Source organism: Pseudorca crassidens, chromosome 3 (assembly GCF_039906515.1).
Source record: "Pseudorca crassidens isolate mPseCra1 chromosome 3, mPseCra1.hap1, whole genome shotgun sequence".
In the NCBI taxonomy this organism is placed as follows: Eukaryota; Metazoa; Chordata; class Mammalia; order Artiodactyla; family Delphinidae; genus Pseudorca; species Pseudorca crassidens.
Window position 1 is genome coordinate 56,636,198 of NC_090298.1, and position 24,155 is coordinate 56,660,352.

The following is a 24,155-nucleotide window of genomic DNA, read 5'->3' on the forward strand; positions in this document are numbered from 1 at the left end:
ACCCTTGATAGCCTGGATTCTCATCCCTCTGCCTTGAGACCCTTAGAAAAGGAAGTGGGGAAAGGGAAGAAGAAGTTTACCTAGGAGAGCAGGATTGGGTAGGAGAAAACCCCGAAGAGAGGGTTTAGAAAAACGGTGCACTGTGAGAACCCTGCAAAAGGAATAGACCTTTTGTCCCTGGCATCCCATTTCCTCACGAGCTGTGCTCCTAGTGTGAGCAGCTGGAACAGGATGGGAAGGAAATGCAAAAGGAGGCTCCGCCCGCCCCCAGGAACAAGGGTGCCTGCACCTTTGTGCGGTGAACGTGCTTGGGACGAGGGAGCCTCGGAAGCCTGGGTAATTTGGGTTGTTTGCTTATCTGGGCATCTAAAGGTCAGGGAAACATAAAGCAGAAGATGGCAGAGAGCCCAAGAGAATGATGGTGTGGAAGGACCAGCAGGTACATGAAAAACCAAACCAAACCAAATGACAATAAAAAAGAAAGATAGTTCGGTCCAGAAAATGTAAAGAAAAATAGGTATAGACTCAAATTCCATTTTAACTAAATTCTCTGTAATGCAAAAGATATCTCTAAGTTTTTTAAAAAAAAACCTCCCAAGCAATGATCAACTTATTTAAATTTAAAACATTATTTGTGAGGGGCTTCCCTGGTGGCGCAGTGGTTGAGAGTCTGCCTGCCGATGCAGGGGACGCGGGTTCCTGCCCCGGTCCGGGAAGATCCCACATGCCGCGGAGCGCCTGGGCCCGTGAGCCATGGCCGCTGAGCCTGCGGCCTCTCCTGTGCTTCGCAACGGGAGAGGCCGCAATGGTGAGAGGCCCGCGTACTGCAAAAAAAAAAAAAAAAAAAAAAAATTATTTGTGAAGTCTCCTGAACTTGTTTATAATGGAATTTGAGTTCTTATTCTCTTAAAAAAAAAACAAACACTGAAAATTTGGGGAGTGACATGACACTCAGGAACATACATCGGGGTTAAAACAAATGCAGAAACAGAAAAAATGTATTTCCAGTAGAAAAGAAACACCATTTCCAGGAATTTCAGGGGTAAGGTAGGAGAGAACTGGGCTCTGATTGTGCAGCAGAAACAAAGAGGGAATTGGCCTCGGGGTGTGTGGGAGGCCAGTGTGCCCGCTGGAAGGGTGAGTGAGTGAGTGGGCAGGCATTGGCTGACCAGTGGCTGACCCAGGCTGCGTGTTTACTGCTTACAAAGGAGAATCTTGGCATCACAACTTGAAAACCTTTATTTTGGACGAGGTGGATCAGGAAAAGGGGGAGAAAAGGATAGCGTCACAGTCTTGGCCACGAGTGGCTGCATGGCGTGTGACATGGGCCCTAGTTCTGCTCTCCGTAGTGTCTGTGAGGCCTTGGGCAAGTCATTAGACCTCAGATATTTGGTCCATGAAGAGGGGAAAAGAATATTTGCTCCCACCACTTCACAGGAATGTTATGAGGATTAAACAGGGCACCACTACCCACAGGACAAAGTGCTTTGGAAACTCTGAAGCCGTCTACAGGCAGAAGGGTTTACTGCTGTGTTCTTGTGATGGGCTCTCTGGCAAAGAGTTGGATGCTCTTACTTCCACTCATTTGCCTCCTATTTTAGGTGTTTTTTTTTTTTTTTTTTGCAGTATGCGGGCCTCTCACTGTTGTGGCCTCTTCCATTGCGGAGCACAGGCTCCGGACGCCGCAGGCTCAGCGGCCATGGCTCACGGGCCCAGCCGCTCCGCGGCATGTGGGATCTTTCCGGACCGGGGCACGAACCCATGTCCCCTGCATTGGCAGGCGGACTCTCAACCACTGCACCACCAGGGAAGCCCCTTTATGTGTTTTTTGATCCAGGTGGGAAGCACACAGAAGGTGCTCCCACACCTGTGTGACCTGAAAACCAGCTCGCAGGGTTGGGTCATGCTTCTGCTGTCTTTCCCCCCTTGTTCCCCCTTGCCTCTGGGACACCCTGCCTGGAAAGGGTCCTCTTCCCAGCCCCAGGCTGCAAGCTGCAAGAACAGACAGAGGAGAAAGATAAGGAGTTGATTTTGATGTGTGAGAGCCCCTGGGGAATCAAACTCCCTCCAGCATTAGGAGTTTTACTGCCCTGGGGAGGGGATCTGTGTCGTCTCCCTGACAGCTGGTGTCCTGTGGTCTGCACTGACACGTTGGAGGTGAGAGGTTTCCTCTTTGAGAATACACTTTGGTGAAGAGGTAGAGTTGGAGAGCTCTCATTGCTGTCATTTTCTCTTTCTTTCCTCCCTCCCTCCCTTCCCTCTGAGGAAAACAGACTTTAACCTCAAGCCCTTCTGTGCTTGTGGGCTTTTCTTGATCTACCAAACCTTACCTTTAGTTAAATTATCACAGCCCTTCTCTACCCCACGCATTTCCCTTTCTAACTCTAGAATCTTCTTTAACCCTAAGATTTCTGCTTCTGCACATTGGACCTTTTGGTAGTGCTAAATCATTACATCAAATTCCTTTTCCAAAAAGAGTCCACTCTGATTTTCACCAGGGCCAGGGGCTGGAGGACTTGTGGGTGAAGACAGGGCAGCGGCGGGAGCTGGCGGAGGAAAGGGCAGGGCTGGCGGGCAGAGGGCTCTTCTTCTCCCGTCCCAGTTACCGGTCCGTCCCTATCAGTGGTTCAGGACCCTTCTCCTCACCGCCCCCCGATACTGAATGGATACAGAAGCTATCTTTATTCTTCATATCCGTTTCTTCATTATGCTCGCAAGAGTTCATTTTTTAGGAAAAGCAAGTTGTAGGGATAAGGTTCTGGATTGCGATCATTAATGGAAATGGAAATTACATAGTCATCCCCAAGATATGCAGCTATCATTCCTCTTAAAGACAATCTGAAAGGTTTTAGCGTTACTGGTTATTATTGTCATCAAGGATTTTCTCCCATCTCTTAGCGCCCCTGCAGCTTGGGCCCAGCACTCTCTCCTTTGCGCTCAGCTCTTTCATTAAGCGGCTGCCTGCCTGGGCGGAGACCGTGGCTGGTGTTGGCCTGGCAGCGGAGACGCCACAGCCTCCTGGGCCACTGTGTTCTGGGGCCGACGTGTGAGATGTGTGTGGGAGACAAGGGGAGCTGTGTGCCGGCGAGAAGGCTCTGAGTTTTATGGGGCTTGGTTACGGCTGTTCCTCAACAGTGCGTGTCTTTTAATTTAGCCACGGTTGGACCCTTCTGAAACCAGGAGAGAGCCTGTGTCTGTGCGTGTCTGTGTGTCTTTAGATGAATATTAACTCTGTGGAGATAAGACCCTATAAGCGCCCTAAAAATCAAATACCTAGAAAATGACGTTTTGCTCTCAGAGATTTCAAAGTCACCTGGATACAGTAAAACGTAAACCACTAAGACAGCCCAACCTTACAAGACACATAGATTGAGTTAATCTGTCAGAATGTCAGTAATTAAAAAAGGGTCCAACAATAGCTGAAAAATACAGGCTTATTTGAGTTCTAAGCATAGCCTTTGGGAGCCCACAGACAAAAGTCTCATTGTGTGTGAGGCCCTGCTGCTTCGGGGGTCCCCAGGCCTTCCTCTTTTGATTCCGAGGTGCAGCACACCCCTTTTTGTCACATAACAGTCCCCCCCGCCCTCCCTGCCGCCCAGGATTGAGCCTTCACAGTGACCCTGAGTTTTGTGGGGAAGCCCTCAAGGACCTTTTTTTCTTATCACGGCAGTAAGTGACACAGTCAGTCCATCCCAAGCCCCCGCTTCTGGTGCCCCCAGACCAGTGCTGAGGAGACCTGACTATTCATCCGGGCTGCCTGATGGTTTCCCTGTGAGCTGTTTCTGGAGAATGCAGGCGATAATGGCAAAGAGAGAGGCTGCAACCGCGTTGTCTTTCTCTTCTGGGAACTTCTTTTCTGAAGCAACTGAATGAGACCTCTGCAGGCGAGGGTGGTGGCCTCTCCTTCAGAATGCCTGGCCTGTTTCCCAGTGTGAAACATTCCCCAAATATGCAACTTCGTGAGCGTCGCAGCAGCCCGAGCCCAGAGCCGCCTGCGGCCAGGAGAGCTGGCACCCCACTGGGATGTGGGAGTGCGGGCATGGCTTGCCCGGGCCCCTCGTGCAGGCCCTGGGTCTGCCAGATGCCAGGAAGGCCCGGCCCCTGCTTACGTTGTCGGTCGTCTGGGGCGAGAATCTGGCCAACAGTCGGCTGTGATGAGAGCTTGAAGCTTCTCTCTCTCTCTCTTTAAATCCCCTTCTTCATTCAAATCCCATCCTGTAAAAAGGCTTTTGTTGAAGGAGCAGCCATGGCATCTTGGTGCATGTCTGTGTCACTGCTGTCCGTATTTCCAAAGATGGGCAGAGAAAACGTCCTTGGTTGAATTCCTGAGCCAACAGGTCCAAAAACTGACTTGGAAGGAGTAGAGGTAAACGGCAGCTGTCACGTGGCGTTTGTGTTGTTTGCAAGTGATGAAGCCAAAGAGGAAAGGAACTTCTTGAGGATGGTAAGAACCCCCTTCCAGGGGGCTTGGCAGGAGGGTCCTCACTGCGTGTCTCGGGGAGGGGGTGCTGGGCTTTTGTGCTTGGACTTGCATTTGGGAGGGTGCAGCTAGCAGGGTCTGGGCACTGTGTAGATCACTTAGGAAAGAGGAGCTCTGGGGAAGTAGCTGCTTCCATGTACCTCGCTGGATCTACTTTTGTGGGTTCCTACAGAGCATAGCCATGACCACAGCCCCACCTTGGCATTATGCTGCCTGAGGCTTTGGGTGCCAGAAGGAGGCACATCCAAAGTACGATCGAGGAAACGAACACTCACTTTTCCTTAGTCTTAAGCTTTCGCGTAATTTCACCTCAACTTAAGCACCTCTGAAGCTCCTGAAGTCTTTGTTTCGAGGAGGCCACTGATGGAAGGACCTAGAAAAGGGACGGTTTTCTTGTTTTGCTGATTGTCGTTTTATCGTTTGCTTAATTCAGTTTGATGTTCTTTCGCTTTAGCTTGAAATGCACATGCTCGTCAAAAGCAAAAACAACTAAGCCAAAAAGCCGTGTCTAATAAGTTACAGGCTTGAGCGTCCACAGTAAACAAATGTTCTTTCCCATGGCTTAGTTGGATTATTTTTCCTGAGGCTTTAGTCCTTCACCTGCTCAAACTGTGTGACACTGTTCCTGTTTTGGAGTTTCTTCACTTCCAGGCATTTGTAGTAAAACGTCATGTCCCTTCCCTTAACTTTACCCTCTTTTATGTGGGTGTTCTGTCACCTTCGCTTTTTTTTTTCTTCTTTTTGCCAATATTCTTCTCCTCATGCTTTCTGAGTTCTTGCTTCTTTAAGCACATCTCTGATTTTATTCCTTTGGATTTTTCCCAAGCTCTCCCTTTGGCATTCGATGTCTGCACCATGTCTGTTTTTCCAAACCCTCATCCACAGAGCAGTGAGGCGGAGGGCTCAGGAGCCTGGGTGCAGGTCCCAGCGTGACCACTTCTTAGTTCTGTGACTTGGGGCTCGTTAGTTCTCCTCTATAGGCTTCACTGTCCTCAGCAGTAAAAGGGGATAATCATGGTACCTCTGTCACAGAGCTCTTCTGCGGACTAAATGAGTTCGTACTTTGAGGTGCTTGGAACAGTGCCTGAAACGATTATTTACTTTGGGCTTTTTCCATTTCTAATGTGGGGGTTTACTGGTAAATATTAGCTGTTAGCAAAGATAAGACAATGGAGGAAAATGGGCTTGTCAATGTGGTGGTGGTAAGTATTTCAAAATATTCTGTTTCTGTAGTACTTCTGCTCCTTGATGATATAAAGGAAAAAAGCCCTAGCTAAAGCCACCTTCTTTTTTTTTAACCTCTTTATTGAGATTCAATTCACACACCATACAATTCGCCCCTTTAACATGCGCTTTTCAACGGTTTTGATACACTGCATTAATAATTTTTTTTCATTTCTGGTAAAATATATATAAAAAACGAAATTTGCCATTTTAACCATTACTAGATGTACAATTCAGTGGCATTAATTACATTGACAGTGTTAGGCAACATCACTGCTATTCCCAAAACTTTTTCATCACCCCAAAGAGAAACTCGTACCCATTTAGCAGTAACTTCCCCAATCCCTCCCCCTGCAGCCTCTGGTAAATCTCATCTGCTCTCTGACTCTGTGAATTAGCCTACTCTAGATAGTTCATGTAAATGGAATCATACAATTATTTGTCCTTTAGTGTCTGGCCTATTTCACTTGGCATCTTTTCAAGGTCCGTATTGATGCATGTATCAGAACTTCATTCCTTCTTATGGCTGAATTATGTTCCACTGCACGGATAGACCATAATTTGTTTTCCCGTCATCCATCGGTGGACACTCGGGTTGGCTCCACCTTTTGGCTATTGTGAAAAATGCTGCAGTGAACATGGACCTACAAGTCTCTTTTCAAGTTCCTACTTTCAGTTCACCTAAAGTGGAATTGCTAGGCCATAGAGAAATTCTGTTTTAGCTTTTTGAAGAACTGTTTGCCTGGAAAGCAGTTGCTTTCTGGCCATCCTCTCTTGTATATTCTCCGTTGGTGTCTGTCTCCCTCAGATTCTATTCCATTTCCTCCTGTCACCAGTGCTTCATTGTCCTTCCTTTTCTACCATCCCAAGCACATGTCTCCCAGCCGTGTGTCTGAGGGACACCCCTCTGCAGCTCTGTCCGTCACCCACTGCCAGAGCATGTATCACCCACTCTGGCCATACATCCGCTTGATCACTTTCATCTCATTGTCTGAGGAGGGAGACGCTTGTAGAAGGTCATCCGTAGACCATGCTGGCCACATGAAGTTCCTAAATCCTTTCGGGTGCGGGGAGCCAAAAGCCCCGAAGAATTTCAGCCCTCCTCGGACAGGCTCCTTCATCCTCACGTCCCCTTGCTTTCATGGTCTCCATCCACTTTGCTTGTCTTTTTTTTTTGGCCACCCTCTCCAGAGGGAGAGTTGTTCTCCCATCTTTATTTGCTCACAGTTTCTGCACTTTTCTATGAGCAAGTGAATTAATGAATGAATCCCCCAACAGACTGTAAGCCTGCCTCAGACAGACATTCTGGTTGTTGGGCTAATTGTTAGCTGGGGTTTCTGGTATGTCATTCATAGTAAGGCTCCTAGTTAATCTCAGCGCCGTTCTCACCAGAAGAAAGGCTGATACGGAGAAACATCCTCAATTACCATGAGAAAGGAAATGTCAAGAGCCCCGTTGAGTTTTACTGGCATCCACCTCTTGTCTCAGATGAAAACCGCCCTTAACGCGCAGAGGCAGCCTGGCGATCAACCCTGACAACTAGAGGGTTGTGAGAGCCCGTGGAGCCCCGGACCATCTTGTTTGGTGACACCAATTGTGTTTCCCAGGACAGTGGGGAATCCTGGAGCCCTGGGCGGCAGCGCCTCTGCTGTCCCAGAAGCAGGCGGGGCGGTTTTAATTCGGAAAAGCTATAGGTCTCCTCTTTTGTCTGTGTTTTTGTGCCTGCAGGACAAAAGATCCTTCATCACAGAAGTGACGTTTTAGAAACAGTGGTCCTGATCAACCCCTCAGATGAAGCAGTCAGCACTGAGGTAAGTATCTGGCTCCGCAGGGCCTCACACAGTGGACGGAGACCCAGCTGATGAGAGGGGCTGGGCAGGTGGCCAGAGAGGGACAAGGGAGAGACAGGTTCTGGGTCCAGGGATGCTTCCATACCCCTAGTCAGTGGCTGGTTCTCTGCATCAGTACCACCCGAGACTGCCCCTTTCAGTAAGGACGGAGTGGAAGATGCTGGCCAGAACTGGAGTATTTTGTAGAGGTGAAGCGGGTGTGGAATGTGGGGGTATACCTGGAGGGTGTGCTGCTGGGATGGAGTCTGGCTGGGAGATAGCAGGGGAAGTAGACTGCAAGCCTTCGGGCTGAGACCTTCATGACCCAAATTTGGAGAATAATGGCTTCTCAGATGCAAGCCTCCTTCAGAGCATCCTGCCCACCCCCTTAGCACTGTTGAAAGGCAGGGCAGCACAGCTGCCAGGGGCACGGCCTCTGCTGCTGGACTGCCTGGGTTCTGCCACTTATTAGCTGGCGGCCTTGAGCAAGTCATTGACCATCTCTTTGTCTCATTCCACCTCTATAAAATGGAGATCATAATAGCACAGACATTTAGTTTTGTGTCCAGAAGTGTCAAGTGCTTAGAACAGAGCATGGCATATGACAACTGAAACATATATGTTGGCTTTTCTCAGTAGTAATATTTTTATTACCACCATATGAAATTGTTGCCAGAGAGAGTGGGTATTTCAGAGCCTACTGTAAGGTAGGAACTAGGCTGACGCCAAGAATCCCTGCTCACCCAGGGTAGAAGAATTGTTTCACCTCCGTTTCCCACTGTCTTTACTGCAGTTTGGTACCTTTGAGATTGAGTTGCTTCTTGGATGTTAGTTAGAATAGCCACAGGCCCAGGGGCCTGCACCATCCACAGCATCTCTTCTCCCACGCTGAGCATCTCTGTGACTGTAGCTTGTTTTTCAAAATTGAGATATAATTCACACGCCATAAAATCCATCCTTTTAAAGTATGTAGTTCATTGGGGTTTAGTCTATTCACAGTATGGTGCAACTATCATCAGTATCTAATTCCTGAATGTGTCCATCAGCCCCCTAAACCCCAAGCCCATTAGCAGTCACCCCCATTCCCCCAACCACCGGCAACCACTAATCTACTTTTTGCCTCTGTGGATTTTCCTGTTCTGAGCACGTTATTTCAGACAGTGGAATCATATGATATGCGGCCTTTTGTGTCTGGCTTATTTCACTTTACGTAGTGTTTTCCAGAGGCATCTACATCGTAGCCCATATCAGTACCTCATTCGTTTTTATGACAGAATAGTATTCCAATGTATGGGTATACCACTTTTATTTATTCATTCATCAGTTGATGGACATTTGGTTTGCTTCCACTTTGTGGCTCTCATTATATAGCCTGTTTTGATCCCATTTCATCTGCTCCAGATGAGCAGGACCTCTCTGACAATCCCTGAAGGTACAAGGTGAGGCAAGTGATGGGCTAGCAATCTGTCTTTGGCCATCAGGATCAGGAAGTAGATACAACTTGAAAAAAGCTGGAGGTTGAATATATGTGCAGGCAGATTGCCTGGAACAGCTGTGAGAAATGAAGAAGGAAAAAATGAGGAATTTCTTTAAGGAACCCAGGCTTGCCTGTGGAGCAGATGGGGCTGGAACAATTACTTCGGTACATGTGCATTTCCCTGGATCCTGGGGTTCGTGGGGACCGTGGGTCACGTCCTGTTTACTTTGCATCCCTCCCTTAGTGCCTAGCATGATGCCTGGCAGTCACTTTGTGCTGAACTGAGTTGGGCTCAGAATGAATAACCTTGGTGCTTGGAGTGGTATTTCTGCTGAAGGACAGGCTGGCTCCCTGCCACTTAAAGAACAGAGAGTTCTTTCGTGCAAACCGTTTACAATTCTATTTAAAAGATTCCCAATCAGGGCAGCCTTTTGTTTATGTTCAAGTTCAACGTTAGGCACCTTGCTGATCCCATTGGAGACTGCTTTGGGAGCTGTGTGTTCGGTGTATGGCTTGGCAGGAAAGGGGTCCTGGGTGGGAGGGGCTGACTTGGGACCCTAGCTGGAAACCTATGTTTCCTGAGGCAGCAGTTGGGAGACCTGGACTGTACTTGGTGAGTCAGCCTGTGAGATACTCATGTCTCACGGACTGCACGCTGCTAGTAGGCACAGCTGTGCAACAAATGATTGCCAGCTGTGGAGACTGCTTTGAAAAAGACAAGGAAACTGAGGGGAGAAAGTTAACTCCTACTACTGTCTTGGTGGTGGCCAGATTTGGAAGATGGCATTCATGGGCAGCTGGTGACCACAGTCATTGGCTCTGTCCAGCACCCCAGGGGCAGAGTGAATACCGGGGAACGCGTAATTCTTGTTGGTAAGAAACTTCAAGAGCTCCAAGGGCCAGCCTGATCCTGAAGGTGGGATTCCAGCACCCCCCATGGTTCATGCTCCCCGTGCTTTGTTTCAGGTGCGCTTAATGATCACGGACGCCGCCCGACACAAGCTGCTCGTGTTGACGGGGCAGTGCTTTGAAAATACCGGAGAGCTCATTCTCCAGTCCGGCTCTTTCTCCTTCCAGAACTTCATAGAGATTTTCACCGATCAAGAGGTAGGCTCCTGTCCGGGAGTATCCAAGCTTTACAGTTGCTCGGTTATTGTTGTAGCCTTAGGCTGATCTTTGAAAGGGTGGTGGGAGATAGGAGGCTGCGGGGAGGGGGTGTTGCACGCCTTTGAAATAAGCAAAACCGCGTGGTGCAGTGCCCTGCAGTCCTGTGGCTCATCTCCCGAGGAATTTAGAGCACTCATCTATAATTAATTGGAACCATTCTGAATGTGCCCGAGATACAGATGGAGGGGGGTTGGTACAGTCAGCATTTTACAGATGGCAGAGGTGATGGAGAAACTTGGAATGACAGAGTCCAAAAGAAAACCCAGGTTTCCTGTTTTCTGAAAGAATACTCCAAAGATCTCTTGGATTTTGGGTAGGATTTAACTGCCCTGATCTCTTTCAGTGCATGTACTTACTTATCCTGGTCAAATAATTTCTGATTTCTCTTACTTTTAATGCCTGGCCCCAGTGTTTGAACTTGGGCTGCTTGAATAGCCCAAGAAAGGGAGGCATGTAGGAAAACGGGGTGTGTCTATGGGACATGTCCATGCCCCAGGAGAAGGATGGTTAAAATAGCTGGACTGAAGTGTGATCATTAATATTGCTAACGAATATATCTTATTCAAGGATGATACATGTGAAGTTTTGAAAATTATAGGATACTAGTGGTATTTGGTAAAATCAGATCAAACATTTGAATTTGGTTATTTCTGCTTGCGAATTTATCTGGTTGGGAAACTTCTCTTTGCAAAATAATGCGCCTCTGGTCTCCTAGTTAGAGCGACAATTCAGGGCTGTCACCATAGCAGCTTGGGGCTGCCCGTAGCTGATAGCAGGTTTCTACATGGAGAGGTTGAGGGACGTGCTGACAGGAGGAGTTGCCACATCTATTTAAAACCATCTTCCTGAGAACTTCCTGAGATGGCGGCGTCTTAGTCCCGTGGATGTTGGGAAGGGCCATCTGTCTTTCTGCATTTAATCTTCCTTGGCCCCGAGAGTCACTGAGAGGCCTCTGTGTACTTTCCATCATTGGCAAGAGCTGTAAATAAACTGCCCAGCTTCGTTAGGTTCACCTGGAGGCTTTGTGTAGAAAGACTGGTCGGATGACATCACTGTTTCTCCACTCACTGGGGAGGAATAAAAAGGAACATTTTTCTCCAGCTTTCAGAAGTTACGATGTCATCTGGGTCCCGAGGCAGATAGCCCAGGCTCCCCCCCATGGTGAGAAAGGGCCCAGGGCTCCCTCACAACCTTGTTTGATTGCATTGAGATTCCCAAGCCAGAGCTCTAATTCTCACTCTCCCTGCTGCCCTGAGATGGGTGTGTGATCACTGTATTGTCAGAATCTTACACAAGATTGTGTCCCCAGGTTCGTGTTCTGCCCAGGGCCAGCTGGGCATCTGTCTGGTAGCTCAGAGGTCACACCCACTATCAGCACCTTGGCCTGGGCAAGGGAGAGGGCTGCAGAGGCCTGGAAACAGCCCCATGGCCCAGTACCGGGTGGGCGGTTAACTGGCTTGCTCTAGGTTCAGTTCAGCCCTGAACCCTCAGCTCATTTACGTGAACACAGGTGCCTCTCCTACATTCCGGTGCAGTTCCACAGTTAGTTTCTAGTGGTTGGTTTCTACCCGCATGTCATTGGTTTGTCTTTTTTTTTTTTACAGTAAAATAGAACAGAGGACATATGTAAACAAAAGGGTTTGTCATTGCCAGAATTTTAAATCTGGAGGTATCACAATCCACCCATCTGGACCCCAAATAATACCTCTCTCTCTGTCTTTAACTAAGGCAGTGTCAGTAAGGTAGTGTTGTGAATATTGCTGCTTAAATCATTTTTACTAGCCCACAGAAGTAGAATTTTAGCACAAGGGACTGTGCATATATCAGAATTTACCACTAATTACAGAAGAAAAAGAAACAGCTTTAACTGGAACATGGGAGTTCCGTGCAAGGGCTGAATTCTAATCACTGAGGCGTGCTCGGAAGGGCACACATTTTCATTATACCAGGCAGGCATTTTAAAGGCCAGAGGCTCTGTCATATTCTCCTCTGCCGGCCCCGTAACCCCCACCCCGATACTTTGGGGAAGTAGTGCTCAACATACGTTAAAAGATCTCTAGAACTTTCCCTTACAGACTAGATCAGTGGTGTCAGGGGTGCTGGGGGGAGACACAGGGTAGAATTCACTCACTTCCCCTTGTCCCAGCCAGAGTACCTGGGCCTTTACCTCTTTTACATTCTGGACCTTGGAGAAAAGATGCCGTAGCCAAAGTGGGTTGGAAACCACCGGAGCAGGCCAGTGGTTAGCAGGCTTTTAGAGCCGTTACTGCCTACTGTTGCCTTGGGAGAAGGTTTTGCGTACAGAATGACTCAGTAACTAAGGGATCTTAAAGGCCGTTTGATGGCTACTCTTGCTCCTTTTATTTAGTCCTTGAAACATACTAGTCACTCCAGAGAAACCAGAAACACAATTTGGCAAAACCAAAAATGACACTTTTTTTTAACAAGAATAGCTAAAAATAAATGGACTGAAAAATAGAATTATCAGTGCATTTTGAGCTTCAGCTTTTGTGAGTCATTGGAGGTCAACGACAAAACCAGAGCCTACAGATAGAACAGTCATCTGGCTAACCCATCCCTCCCTGAAATCTGAGGATGGTGAAATCACCATCTCCTGGGGACATTTTTCATTCTCTCTGTTAGAAAGTTTTTCCTCATTTGTCTCATCGTATCTTCATGGAAGGAATGTGATCCCTTTTCCACCTGACAGTGTCTTAACACCCTTCACCAGTGCTGCCAATTTTTTTCCCCTCCAGATTAATCATTTTCATCTACTCAGTGTTCTCCATGAAACAAGATATTAAAAGTTCCTTACATTCTCTGGTCACTGTCCATTGGCAGGAAGCGGGGGTAGGGTGGGGATGGGGGAAACTCAGGAGCTCATTCTTGGCCATGTTTCAGTGCCTTGGCGTTATCGGACAATTAGATCTAGGAGTCCAGAGCTCGGGGAACTAAGAGTGGGCTAGAGACATTAATGTGGAAGCCATCAGTACATTAGAAAATAGATGAAGTAGTCTAGAGGGAGGAATGTGTTAGAAGAGAAGGGGGCCCGGGTCTAGCGTTTAGAGGTTAAGGCCAAGGAGGAGGAGCGAGCAATTTCAGTTTGTTTGTTTTTGGTCCAGTTTCTCTAAAATGCTATGACTCACACTGGACACCATACTCCAGGGGTCACTGACCAGGTTAGGAGTGTGAGGGTCAGTGACTTCTACAGTTTTCAATACAATTTTCTATTCAATGAGTCTAAAACTAACTTTTGACCATCACCATCCACAATTAAATGTCAGTGAAGAAGGGATGCAGGCTCTGAGAAGCTCTGTAATTAACACAGTTTGGGGGGGCGGTCCCCTTTAAGAAAAAGAAAACAAAATTATTAATACACAACTAAGTACAGGACTTTGGGAGGGACCAGGCCGCTGAGGAGCCTGGAGATTTAAACTTCTTTAGCTTTATGATAAATGCACTTGACTGTCAACTAAAATCCCTGAGGCTTTTCCATGGATGTTGTTGAGAAGCCCCATCTCCCAATCCTGCTTTCCCAGCTGGTTTACTGGACTTTACATTTATCCCTTTAGAATACCTCTGTTAGAGGTGACTTAGTCATCGTCATCCCAATGTCAATGGCTTTCCTAGATGTCTTAATTCTGCCGCCCCACAATGCCTAGGCCTCCTGTTTTCATGCTGTCCGCAGATTTGACAAGCATGCCTTCACCATTTTCATTCACGTCAATACCAACAGGACATAAATGAGCCCATCGCAGACCTCCCCCCAGGTTGACATGGAGCAGCAGAATTTATATGGCTGGCTAGGACCACCCAGTTCTACTGTCACACCGTGCAGAGATCCTGTTAAACATCTTGCTAAAACCCAGATACGCTGTCTGCTGTATTTCCTCATTAGCCAAGCAAGTAATCTAACCACAAAAGGAAATGTAGTTAGTAGGCTATGGTTTAGAAATTGCAATCTTATTTCATTAATATTATCTGCTGTAAAGTCATTTATTTCCTATATCTTCCTTCCTCTTCCAGTATGCCTGCATTTAATTAGAAAAGGTAATTAACAAAAAGGACTATCTTTGCCCCAAACAATATTCCTTCTGGTCATGTCACCCACCCGTCTTTGTAAGAACAAGGGGAGGGTAGCAGAGTCAGTGTGCTTGAGAAGTATTAGTGGGCTCTGGTCACTTCCCAAGTGTCCACTTCAGGAGGACAGCACGTATTTAACTGGCCAAGTTCAGTGAGGTTCAACAAACATCGACTGAGCCTGATGATGTGCTGGGGAAACAAAGGTAACAGAGATAGAGAAGACGTGTTTCTGCCTATTCAGGAGCTTTTAGTATAACGGGCTCTACTAGCTAGCATTTATCATGGTGATGATTTGCAAACCCTTTTAGAGGAAGCCTCAGGTCCCGAGTCTAGGACCTACTCACAGGTCCCCTTGTCACTGCTCACATTGTTGGCTCCTCCTCGTTGCTCTCGCCTGTCCCTTGGTTGAGCGGGCACTTGTGAGACCCGGTCTTTGCCCTTGAGGCCCTGTCTCCAGTGTACGTGCTGGCACAGGTCTGGAAGCCGGTTCTGGGGGGATATCGGGGCTTTGTTTCTGCTGTGCTGCTCCAAGGCCGCAGCGCTTGTTCTTCCTCCTCCTCCCGGACCCTTTCCATCTGTCTCTTTCATGACGGGTTCTCTCCAGCCTGAGACTGTGTTCTTGTCTCATGCACAGTGCGTTGTTGCTTCTCCAAAGGAACCGGATTTTCCCTCTGTGAAAAAAAAAACCTGTCTGGCAGTGCTGACTTTTGTTTTCTGCTTTCTCTTGTACGTCATAGCTTTCCATTCACCAGCCTCTTTGCTGTTTTTCAAGGCCCTTGACTTCCTCAGAATTCTGCACAGCTTTGTTTCCTTTGGGGGGGTCATTTCCTTCATTTCATAGAAACTCTCTGGGTAGAGGTGAAAAGATGGAAAGTAAGGAGGTATTCCACAAGTCCTTTTACCTTCTCCTTGATGTTGGTGATTACCTACGTCACATAAAAAGAGCTAGTGACTGAACACCCCCTGCACACAGCTGGATCATACCTTTACCTGCCACACCCCTCAGGGCAGAATTTCAAAAATTAAAATGAACTAAACTTAATTTTTGCATTTCACTATTAAAGACTCAGCAGTTTGAGTTATCCTGGATTTCTCCTCAAAAATGTGTTATAAAACATGAATAGTTTGCATGTGCTCTGTGTGAAAATTAGGACTGAGACAATTGTAACTGTTCTATAGTGATGGTGATGTGGGTCTATGCTAATTATTGGACAGGAAACCATAGTTGGTGCTGATGTTTGCTTTGGTCAGCAAATATTTGAGCAAAGACTCCCCCATGGATGGCTACCATTTGCTGTTTATCAGTTTTCTTAGCTTCCAAAATAGTTGATTCTTATCCCTTTTATAGAAGATCATCAAGTCAGAGGAAAACAGCAAAGTCAAAGAAAGACTTGTTGTTTTGTGACCGTTCACATAAAATGTAGGACACATAGGCTAACAAAACAAAAATGGCTATTCTACTGCAATCTAACGTTGGAAAATTCAGATTTTATAACCCTTTTAAACATTCATACTAGTAGCCTCAGAACGCTGGTATCCAGGAGGTTGTATGAGACAGGGAAAACCACTCCAGTACTAGAAGGGAAGAGTTTAGACCCACTGGCTCAGGGATGCCTGGCCCAAATGAAATCTTTGCTTTGCCCTCATCATTTACCATTAAGGACACAGAGCTCTTTCTTTTCACTGGAAACGCTGAGCCGATTTACGAGCTTTGCTGTTAACTGAAGGAAGAAGACTGGAGTTTATGGCATGATTCTCCCTCACTACCTGCTAGGCATAGGGCCATAATATGGAGAAAGAAAACAGCATTTTCATTAAGTCACAGTCTCTGTTTTGGTCCCAATTAACTCTTCTGCATTTCGCATCCTGCAGTACTAAACAGTGTGTTGAAAACTTTTCAGCCAGATTTGATTTTAGCCACTCATGCCCAGCTTGCCCTGAAAACAACAGGAGTTGTAATAGAGTAGAAGATCTCACCCTGGATTCAAACAAGAGCAAATGGGGGACAAATTTTGGCTCCTTGCTCACATAATTATCCAACTGCTCTGACCATCTTGGTTTCAGAGTGTCTGTATTTGCAGAGAATCTGCTGGATGAACTACTCATGCTTTGCATAGTGTGAACTGATGCCAGAACCAGTAATTTTTTGTAGTAATGTGCAGTCTATAACTTTCTGTCTCCAAGATGCAAAAAAAAACCCCACCAAACTTTTTTCTTCTCTACCTACCAAATTCTAAAAATTGACACCATGTGCACTATATCAAAATTCATTTAATGTGTCATCAGTCCTTTTTGCCCAGCCCAGTGGAATAAAAGAAAACATTTCATATCAGTGGTGAAATGACTCACCGAGCCATCCCCTGTGATAGTTTGTTACTTTTTAAAGGGCATTGTTGCATGGCAAGTACCCAGGGGTTGTATCCAGAGTATTTCATAACCACACAGGCACTGATCATCCAGATGGTCACTAGTCTTAGAAGTGGAGCAGAGTTCTGAAGATCCCCTGCTGGGCAAGAACAGATGGTGGCGAGGTCTGAGGGGGAGGTGCTTGGGGCAGGGGGGAGCGGAGTAGGGAGTTGAGGGAGAAGGGAATGGTAGGAGTGGTCAGGACAGAGGCTGTTCACTTACCAGTATGGAAATATTTACCAACCAACATCTCTGACGTTTGCCCTGTGTGCGTCCAGTGATCCTGTAATACCTAGTAATAGATGGAGAGGATGGATCAGTGATGACAGTCACTTGAACTTCTTCTTTCTTTGTTTCTTATGATTTTTTAAATCCCAGATTGGGGAGTTACTGAGTACCACCCATCCTGCCAACAAAGCCAGCTTAACCCTTTTCTGTCCCGAAGAAGGGGACTGGAAAAACTCCAATCTTGACAGACATAATCTCCAAGACTTCATCAATATTAAACTCAACTCCGCTTCTATATTGCCAGAGATGGAAGGACTTTCCGAGTTTACCGAGTATCTCTCAGAATCCGTGGAAGTCCCATCTCCCTTTGATATCCTAGAGCCTCCCACGTCAGGTGGATTTCTGAAGCTATCCAAGCCCTGCTGTTACATTTTTCCAGGAGGGAGGGGCGATTCTGCATTGTTTGCAGTGAATGGATTCAATATGCTCATCAACGGAGGATCAGAAAGAAAATCCTGCTTCTGGAAGCTCATCCGACACTTGGACCGAGTGGACTCCATCCTGCTCACCCACATTGGGGATGACAATTTGCCTGGAATAAACAGCGTGCTCCAGCGGAAAATCGCAGAGCTCGAGGAAGAACAGTCCCAGGGCTCCACCACAAATAGTGACTGGATGAAAAACCTCATCTCCCCCGACTTAGGAGTTGTGTTTCTCAATGTACCTGAAAATCTGAAAAACCCAGAGCCAAACATCAAGATGAAGAGAAGCATAGAAGAAGCTTGCTTCACTCTCCAGTACCTAAACAAATTGTCCATGAAGCCAGAACCTCTGTTCAGAAGTGTAGGCAATACCATTGAGCCTGTCATTCTTTTCCAAAAAATGGGAGTTGGTAAACTAGAGATGTATGTGCTTAACCCAGTCAAGAGCAGCAAGGAAATGCAGTATTTTATGCAGCAGTGGACTGGCACCAACAAAGACAAGGCTGAACTAATCCTGCCTAACGGTCAAGAAATAGACATCCCAATTTCCTACTTAACTTCAGTCTCGTCTTTGATCGTGTGGCATCCAGCAAACCCTGCAGAGAAAATCATCCGAGTCTTATTTCCTGGCAACAGCACCCAATACAATATCCTGGAAGGACTGGAAAAGCTCAAACATTTGGACTTCCTGAAACAGCCACTGGCCACCCAGAAGGATCTAACTGGCCAGGTGGCCACCCCTGCCGTGAAACAAGTAAGGCTGAAGCAGAGGGCCGACAGCCGGGAGAGCCTGAAGCCAGCTGCAAAGCCACTCCCCAGCAAATCTGGGCGAAAGGAGTCAAAAGAAGAAACCCCTGAAGTCACAAAAGCTAATCACGTGGAAAAGGCACCCAAAGTTGAAAGCAAAGACAAGGTTACGGTGAAAAAAGACAAACCAGTAAAAACAGAAACCAAACCTCCAGTGACAGAAAAGGAGGTGCCCAGCAAAGAAGAGCTGCCTCCGGCCAAAGCCGAGGGGCCTGAAAAGCAAGGCACAGACGCCAAACCCAAAGTCACCAAGGAGAAGACTGTGAAGAAGGAAACAAAGGCAAAACCCGAAGAAAAGAAAGAGGAGAAGGAAAAGGAGAAGCCAAAGAAAGAAGTGGCTAAAAAGGAGGACAAAACACCTGTCAAGAAGGAGGAAAAACCAAAAAAGGAAGAGGTGAAAAAGGAAGTCAAAAAAGAAATCAAGAAAGAAGAGAAAAAAGAAGTCAAAAAAGAGGTTAAGAAGGAAACCCCACTGAAGGAAGCCAAGAAGGAAGTCAAGAAGGAGGAAAAGAAGGAAATTAAAAAGGAGGAAAAGGAACCCAAAAAAGAAATTAAGAAACTTCCTAAAGACACAAAGAAATCACCTACTCCCGTATCTGAAGCAAAAAAACCGGCTGCATTAAAACCAAAAGTACCCAAGAAGGAAGAGACTGTCAAGAAAGATTCTGTTGCTGCTGGGCAGCTGAAGGAGAAGGGGAAAATTAAAGTCGTCAAGAAGGAAGGCAAGGCCGCAGAGGCTGTGGCCGCAGCTGCCGGCACCATGGCCACTGCGGCGGCTGTGGCGGCAGCGGCTGGAATAGTGACCGCTGGCCCTGCCAAAGAACTCGAAGCCGAGAGGTCCCTTATGTCATCCCCCGAGGATCTGACCAAGGACTTTGAAGAGCTGAAGGCTGAAGAGGTCGACGTAGCAAAAGACATCCAGCCTCAGCTGGAGCTGATCGAAGATGAAGAGAAACTGAAGGAAAGCGAGCCCGTCGAAGCCTATGTCATCCAGAAAGAGACAGAAGTTACCAGAGGTCCTGCCGAGTCCCCCGATGAGGGAATCACCACCACTGAAGGGGAGGGTGAGTGCGAGCAAACCCCCGAGGAGCTGGAGCCCGTCGAGAAGCAGGGGGTGGAGGACACTGAAAAGTTTGAAGACGAAGGAGCGGGTTTTGAGGAGTCCTCCGAGACCGGAGACTATGAAGAGAAGGCGGAAACCGAGGAGGCCGAGGAGCCAGAAGAGGACGCAGAGGAGAGCGTGTGTGTGAGCGCCTCCAAGCACAGCCTGGCAGCGGAGGAGGAGAGCACCAAGGCTGAGGCCGACGGGCACGTCAAGGAGAAGAGGGAGTCGGTGGCCAGTGGTGATGACCGAGCAGAAGAAGACAGGGACGAGGTACTGGAGAAGGGAGAAGCTGAACAATCCGAGGAGGAGGGCGACGAGGAGGACAGAGCCGAGGATGCCAGAGAGGAAGACTACGAGCCTGAAAAGGCTGAAGCTGAAGATTACGTGATGGCCGTGGTCGACAAGGCTGCGGAGGCTAGCGGTGCCGAGGACCAGTATGGATTCCTTACCACGCCCACCAAGCTAGCGGGAGCCCAGTCTCCTGTCCAAGAACCTGCATCTTCAATTCACGATGAGACTTTACCTGGAGGCTCGGAGAGTGAGGCCACTGCCTCCGACGAGGAGAATCGGGAAGACCAGCCTGAAGAATTCACTGCCACCTCCGGCTACACCCAGTCTACCATTGAGATATCCAGTGAGCCCACCCCCATGGACGAGATGTCTACCCCTCGAGATGTGATGAGCGACGAGACCAACAATGAAGAGACCGAGTCCCCATCTCAAGAATTCGTAAACGTCACCAAATACGAGCCTTCACCGTATCCTCAGGAATACTCCAAACCTGCTGTGACATCACTCAACGGACTGTCTGAAGGGTCAAAAACAGATGCCACTGATGGGAAGGACTACAGTGCTTCGGCCTCCACCATCTCACCACCCTCGTCCATGGAGGAAGACAAATTCAGCAGGTCTGCTCTACGTGACGCCTACTGCTCTGAAGAGAAAGACGTGAGAGCTAGTGCCACGCTGGAGATCAAAGACATCGTCTCAGCAGTTTCAGATGAAAAACTTAGCCCACCCAAGAGCCCGTCCCTGAGTCCATCTCCACCATCACCCATAGAAAAGACCCCGGTGGGTGAACGTAGCGTGAACTTTTCTCTGACGCCCAGTGAGATTAAAGTCTCAGCAGAGGCAGAAGTAGTCCCAGCATCTCTGGAGGTGACCCAAGAAGTAGTGGAAGAACACTGTGCCAGTCCTGAGGATAAGACCCTGGAAGTGGTGTCTCCATCTCAGTCTGTGACTGGCAGTGCTGGCCACACACCGTACTACCAATCTCCCACTGATGAGAAATCTAGTCACCTTCCCACAGAGGTCATTGAAAAACCAGCGGCAGTCCCAGTGAGCTTTGAATTCAGTGATGCCAAAGATGAGAGTGAAAGGGCTTCCATAAGCCCCATGGATGAACCTGTGCCTGACTCCGAGTCTCCTATTGAAAAAGTTTTGTCTCCTTTACGGAGCCCTCCCCTAATTGGTTCTGAGTCTGCATATGAAAGTTTTCCAAGTGCGGATGACAAGGCTCCTGAGAGATGTACCGAAAGCCCCTTTGAAGGAAAGAATGGAAAAGAAGGCTTTCCAGACCAAATAAGTCCAGTTTCTGACATGACTTCCACTGGTCTTTCCCCAGACAAACAGGAAGGGAAAAGCACAGACTTTATACCGATAAAGGAAGACTTTGGTCAAGAAAAGAAAACTGATGATGTTGAAGCCATGAGTTCTCAAGCAGGACTGGCTTTAGATGAAAGGAAGTTAGGAGGAGATGTTTCGCCTACACAAATAGATGTCGGTCAGTTTGGATCTTTTAAAGAAGACACTAAGATGTCCATTTCTGAAGGCACTATCTCAGACAAGTCAGCTACCCCTGTTGATGAGGGTGTGGCAGAAGACACATACTCTCACATGGAGGGTGTGGCCTCGGTCTCCACAGCTTCTGTGGCTACAAGCTCATTTCCAGAGCCGACAACAGACGACGTGTCTCCCTCGCTGCATGCTGAGGTTGGTTCCCCACATTCCACTGAAGTAGACGACTCCCTTTCAGTGTCTGTCGTGCAAACGCCTACCACTTTCCAGGAAACAGAAATGTCTCCGTCTAAAGAAGAATGCCCAAGACCAATGTCAATTTCTCCACCAGACTTCTCCCCTAAAACAGCCAAGTCCAGGACACCAGTTCAAGACCACAGATCTGAACAATCCTCGATGTCTATTGAATTTGGCCAGGAATCCCCTGAGCATTCCCTTGCTATGGACTTCAGTCGTCAGTCTCCAGATCACCCTACAGTGGGTGCAAGTATGCTTCACATCACTGAAAATGGGCCAACTGAGGTGGACTACAGTCCTTCTGACATGCAGGACTCTAGTTTATCACACAAGATCCCACCGACGGAGGAGCCGTCCTACACCCAAGATAATGATCTTTCTGAGCTCATCTCAGTCTCTCAGGTGGAGGCCTCCCCATCCACCTCCTCCGCACATACCCCTTCTCAGATCGCTTCTCCTCTCCAAGAAGATACTCTATCCGATGTTGTTCCTCCCAGAGATATATCCGTATATGCCTCGCTCACCACTGAAAAAGTGCAAAGTCTGGAAGGCGAGAAGCTCTCACCAAAATCTGATATCTCTCCACTCACCCCGAGAGAGTCCTCTCCTTTGTATTCCCCTAGTTTTTCAGACTCTACCTCTGCAGTCAAAGAGAGCACAGCAGCTTGCCACACTGCCTCTCCCCCACCAATGGGTGCAGCATCTGCAGAGCCATATGGCTTCCGTGCCTCCATGTTATTTGATACGATGCCACACCATCTAGCCTTGAAGAGAGATTTGACCACATCCAGCCTGGAGAAGGACAGTGGAGGGAAGACACCTGGAGACTTCAGCTATGCCTATCAGAAACCTGAGAAGACAACCAGGTCCCCAGATGAAGAAGGTTACGACTATGAGGTTTACGAGAAAACTACCCGGACCCCAGATGTGAGTGGCTATTACTATGAGAAAACAGAGGGCACCACCAAATCCCCATGTGACAGAGGCTACTCCTATGAGACCATTGAGAAAACCACCAAGACTCCCGAAGATGGTGGCTATGTCTATGAAATTACTGAAAAGCCCACACGGAGCCCTGAAGAGTCTGGGTACGCATACGAGATAAGTGAGAAGACAATAAGGACCCCTGAAGTGAGTGCTTACAGCTATGAAAAGACTGAGCGGTCTCAAAGGCTCCTGGATGACATCAGCAATGGCTATGATGACTCTGAAGAGGGTGGCCACACACTTGGGGATTCCAGCTACTCTTATGAGACCACTGAGAAAACTGCCAGTTTCCCCGGGTCTGAAAGTTACTCCTATGAGACATCGACAACAACTACACGAACCCCTGTTACCTCCGCATACTGTTATGAGACCCCCGATAAAAGCGCTAGAACCCCCCAGACGTCTGCATATGCCTTTGAGACTTCAGAGCAGCGCTACACTGCTGAAAAGAAGTCCCCCTCCGAGGCTCGCCAGGATGTTGACTTATGCCTTGTGTCCTCCTGTGAATACAAGCATCCCAAGACGGAGCTTTCACCCTCCTTCATTAATCCCAATCCTCTCGAGTGGTTTGCCAGTGAAGAGCCAACGGAAGAATCGGAGAAGCCCCTCACCCAATCAGGGGGAGCCCCACCACCTCCTGGAGGAAAGCCCCAGGGCCGACAATGTGATGAAACCCCTCCCACCTCAGTCAGCGAGTCAGCCCCGTCCCAGACTGACTCTGATGTCCCCCCGGAGACAGAAGAGTGCCCCTCCATCACAGCTGATGCGAATATCGACTCGGAAGATGAATCAGAAACCATCCCCACAGACAAAACCGTCACGTACAAACACATGGATCCACCTCCGGCCCCCATGCAGGACCGCAGCCCTTCTCCACGCCACCCTGATGTGTCCATGATGGACCCGGAGGCCTTGGCCATCGAGCAGAACCTGGGCAAAGCTCTGAAGAAGGACCTGAAGGAGAAGACCAAAACCAAAAAGCCAGGTACAAAGACCAAGTCATCCTCACCTGTCAAGAAGGCTGATGGGAAGTCCAAGCCCTCTGCAGCTTCACCCAAGCCAGGGGCCTTGAAGGAATCCTCAGATAAGGTGTCCCGAGTGGCTTCTCCTAAGAAGAAGGAATCTGTGGAAAAAGCAACAAAAACCACCACCACCACTCCTGAGGTCAAAGCCGCACGTGGAGAAGAGAAAGACAAGGAGACCAAGAATGCCGCGAATGCCTCCACATCCAAATCGGTAAAGACGGCGACTGCAGGTAGGTGGAAGGTGCTGGCATCCTGGTACAGGACACGACAGTTCTACTTGTAACTGCAGCCTCTGCATTTCCATTTGACTTTGTACTGGGGAGGTGAGAGAACACAACTTGGTGCTCTCCCTTCCCTTCACTGTTTTCTTCTGCCAAAAGGTATAGATCTCAGCCCAGTGTAGCCTGTAGGCCTGGCGGTAGCTCAGCCTATGGCCCAGGGCAGCTCTGATTTCCCAGATGCGACCCCTGGGTTTGCTCCCTTTTGCAACACAGCAACCGCAACCTTGTTCTGAATCTTCAGAACCAAGGATGTGTGTTTCACGCTCCTCGGGAAGATTCTGTTGGCATTGGCTTCGGCCACGCCGGCCCCAGAATCAAGCTGAGGTGACACAGGCCAGGAGCTCTCAAAGGCCTAGGGAGAACCAGAGTTCCAAGCCAAGCCTGGAATAAGCAGCATAGGTCCAAGATTTAGGTCCCATTTTTAAAAAATAAAAACATTTAAAATAAAGTTATAACATTTTAAAATTAAAAGTTATACAGTTTTTAAATAGAAAAAAATTACCAGGCTGGAGATGCATCCCCATTAAAGGCAATGCTTTG

General features: G+C 48.0%; 1 protein-coding gene across 2 annotated transcripts in view; it reads left to right on the plus strand.

Annotated features, from left to right (window-relative positions):
* MAP1B (microtubule associated protein 1B) overlaps window positions 1-24,155 on the plus strand; it is a 94,102-nt gene that overhangs the window by 61,913 nt on the left and 8,034 nt on the right. Inside the window, exons 1-4 of one of the 2 annotated variants that reach the window (XM_067730942.1) lie at window positions 3,989-4,444; window positions 7,433-7,515; window positions 9,977-10,117; window positions 17,045-23,564. In XM_067730942.1, the coding sequence (XP_067587043.1) occupies window positions 9,986-10,117; window positions 17,045-23,564 (6,652 nt within the window). In that variant the 5' untranslated portion in view covers window positions 3,989-4,444; window positions 7,433-7,515; window positions 9,977-9,985. Of the gene's footprint in view, window positions 1-3,988; window positions 4,445-7,432; window positions 7,516-9,976; window positions 10,118-17,044; window positions 23,565-24,155 lie in introns of those variants that run through there. The other variant, XM_067730941.1, reaches the window with a different exon arrangement.